Raw genomic sequence first — 921 nt, 5'->3', positions numbered from 1 at the left:
GGTGTTGTTCAGAAATAATGTGAAGGTAAAAAAGAGTCTGTGGTTGTGAGCGAGACAGGTCCTAAGGCAGACCCATCAGATGTAGAGACGACGCCACGATAGCGGTGAAATACATATCCGCCTGCACTGGCTAGCGCCGCTGAGTTGAAGAAGTTTGGCTTATCCGAGTCCAGCATTCCATTGCCTGTCATCGAGTCCAGCCCGTCTTCGCCGTCGGACTCTGGCGCCATCGTCTTGCCAGCATTCGGGTCCTTGGGCGCCGTGCAGTTCCTGTCCCCTTGGCACTCCTGGGTGCACCTGATGTCGCCGGTCGAGCAGTGGTCCTGGCACTGCTGCACCTCGTGCTGGCAGGTGTAGTGCATGACCGGGAACGTGTAGATATCCGGGTCCGGGTTCTTGCCGTTGCCGCACGTGCAGTGCCACTGGAGGTTGGACGCCTCGCACCCGTCGTTGATGGGCGCACCCCACGTCATGTTGAGACACACGTTGTTGCAGAAGTTTGTGTTGTCGTTGCACCACGTGCTCTTGATGCCCATGTCAACTGTGCTGGGATCAAATGCCGAGGAGGCCTGGCGGAATGCCCGGCGCTTGCTCTTCTTGCTGCCTCCGCTGGCGGCATCGTGGACGGGGGGTTGTCGCCAAGGGTCTTTTTGCCAACACCATACGTGCCTTCGCCCTTGGCGTGCTTGGCTGGCGATGGAGGGAGGGCTGGGAGGGCTGGGGCAGCGGGAGTCGCTGGTTTATCTGCGCCTGCAGGCTTGCCGCCGGCAGCGGGCTTGTCAGAGGCATCGCCGCCAACCTTGATGCTGTCAACGAGGGAGCCAGCATCGCTGCCAGCTGCTGGTGAGTGCGACGCCGCCAAGGCCATCGTTGTGAAGGCAGCCAGACCGGCCACGAGGTACACCTTTAGCTGCATGTGTG

At 60.6% G+C, this 921-nt stretch overlaps 1 protein-coding gene across 1 annotated transcript; it reads right to left on the bottom strand.

Moving 5' to 3' along the window:
* Positions 1-257: 257 nt before the first annotated feature.
* On the bottom strand, positions 258-578 carry DL89DRAFT_206016 (uncharacterized protein; the record flags this gene model as incomplete). The annotated part of the gene is made up of 1 exon (XM_040884084.1): positions 258-578. A coding segment is annotated over one exon (321 nt), but the record flags the coding sequence as incomplete, so codon positions are not given.
* Positions 579-921: the final 343 nt, after the last annotated feature.

Source organism: Linderina pennispora (assembly GCF_002104995.1).
Source record: "Linderina pennispora strain ATCC 12442 chromosome Unknown DL89scaffold_172, whole genome shotgun sequence".
NCBI lineage: Eukaryota > Fungi > Kickxellomycota > Kickxellomycetes > Kickxellales > Kickxellaceae > Linderina > Linderina pennispora.
This window is presented reverse-complemented; position numbering and strand designations above follow the sequence as displayed.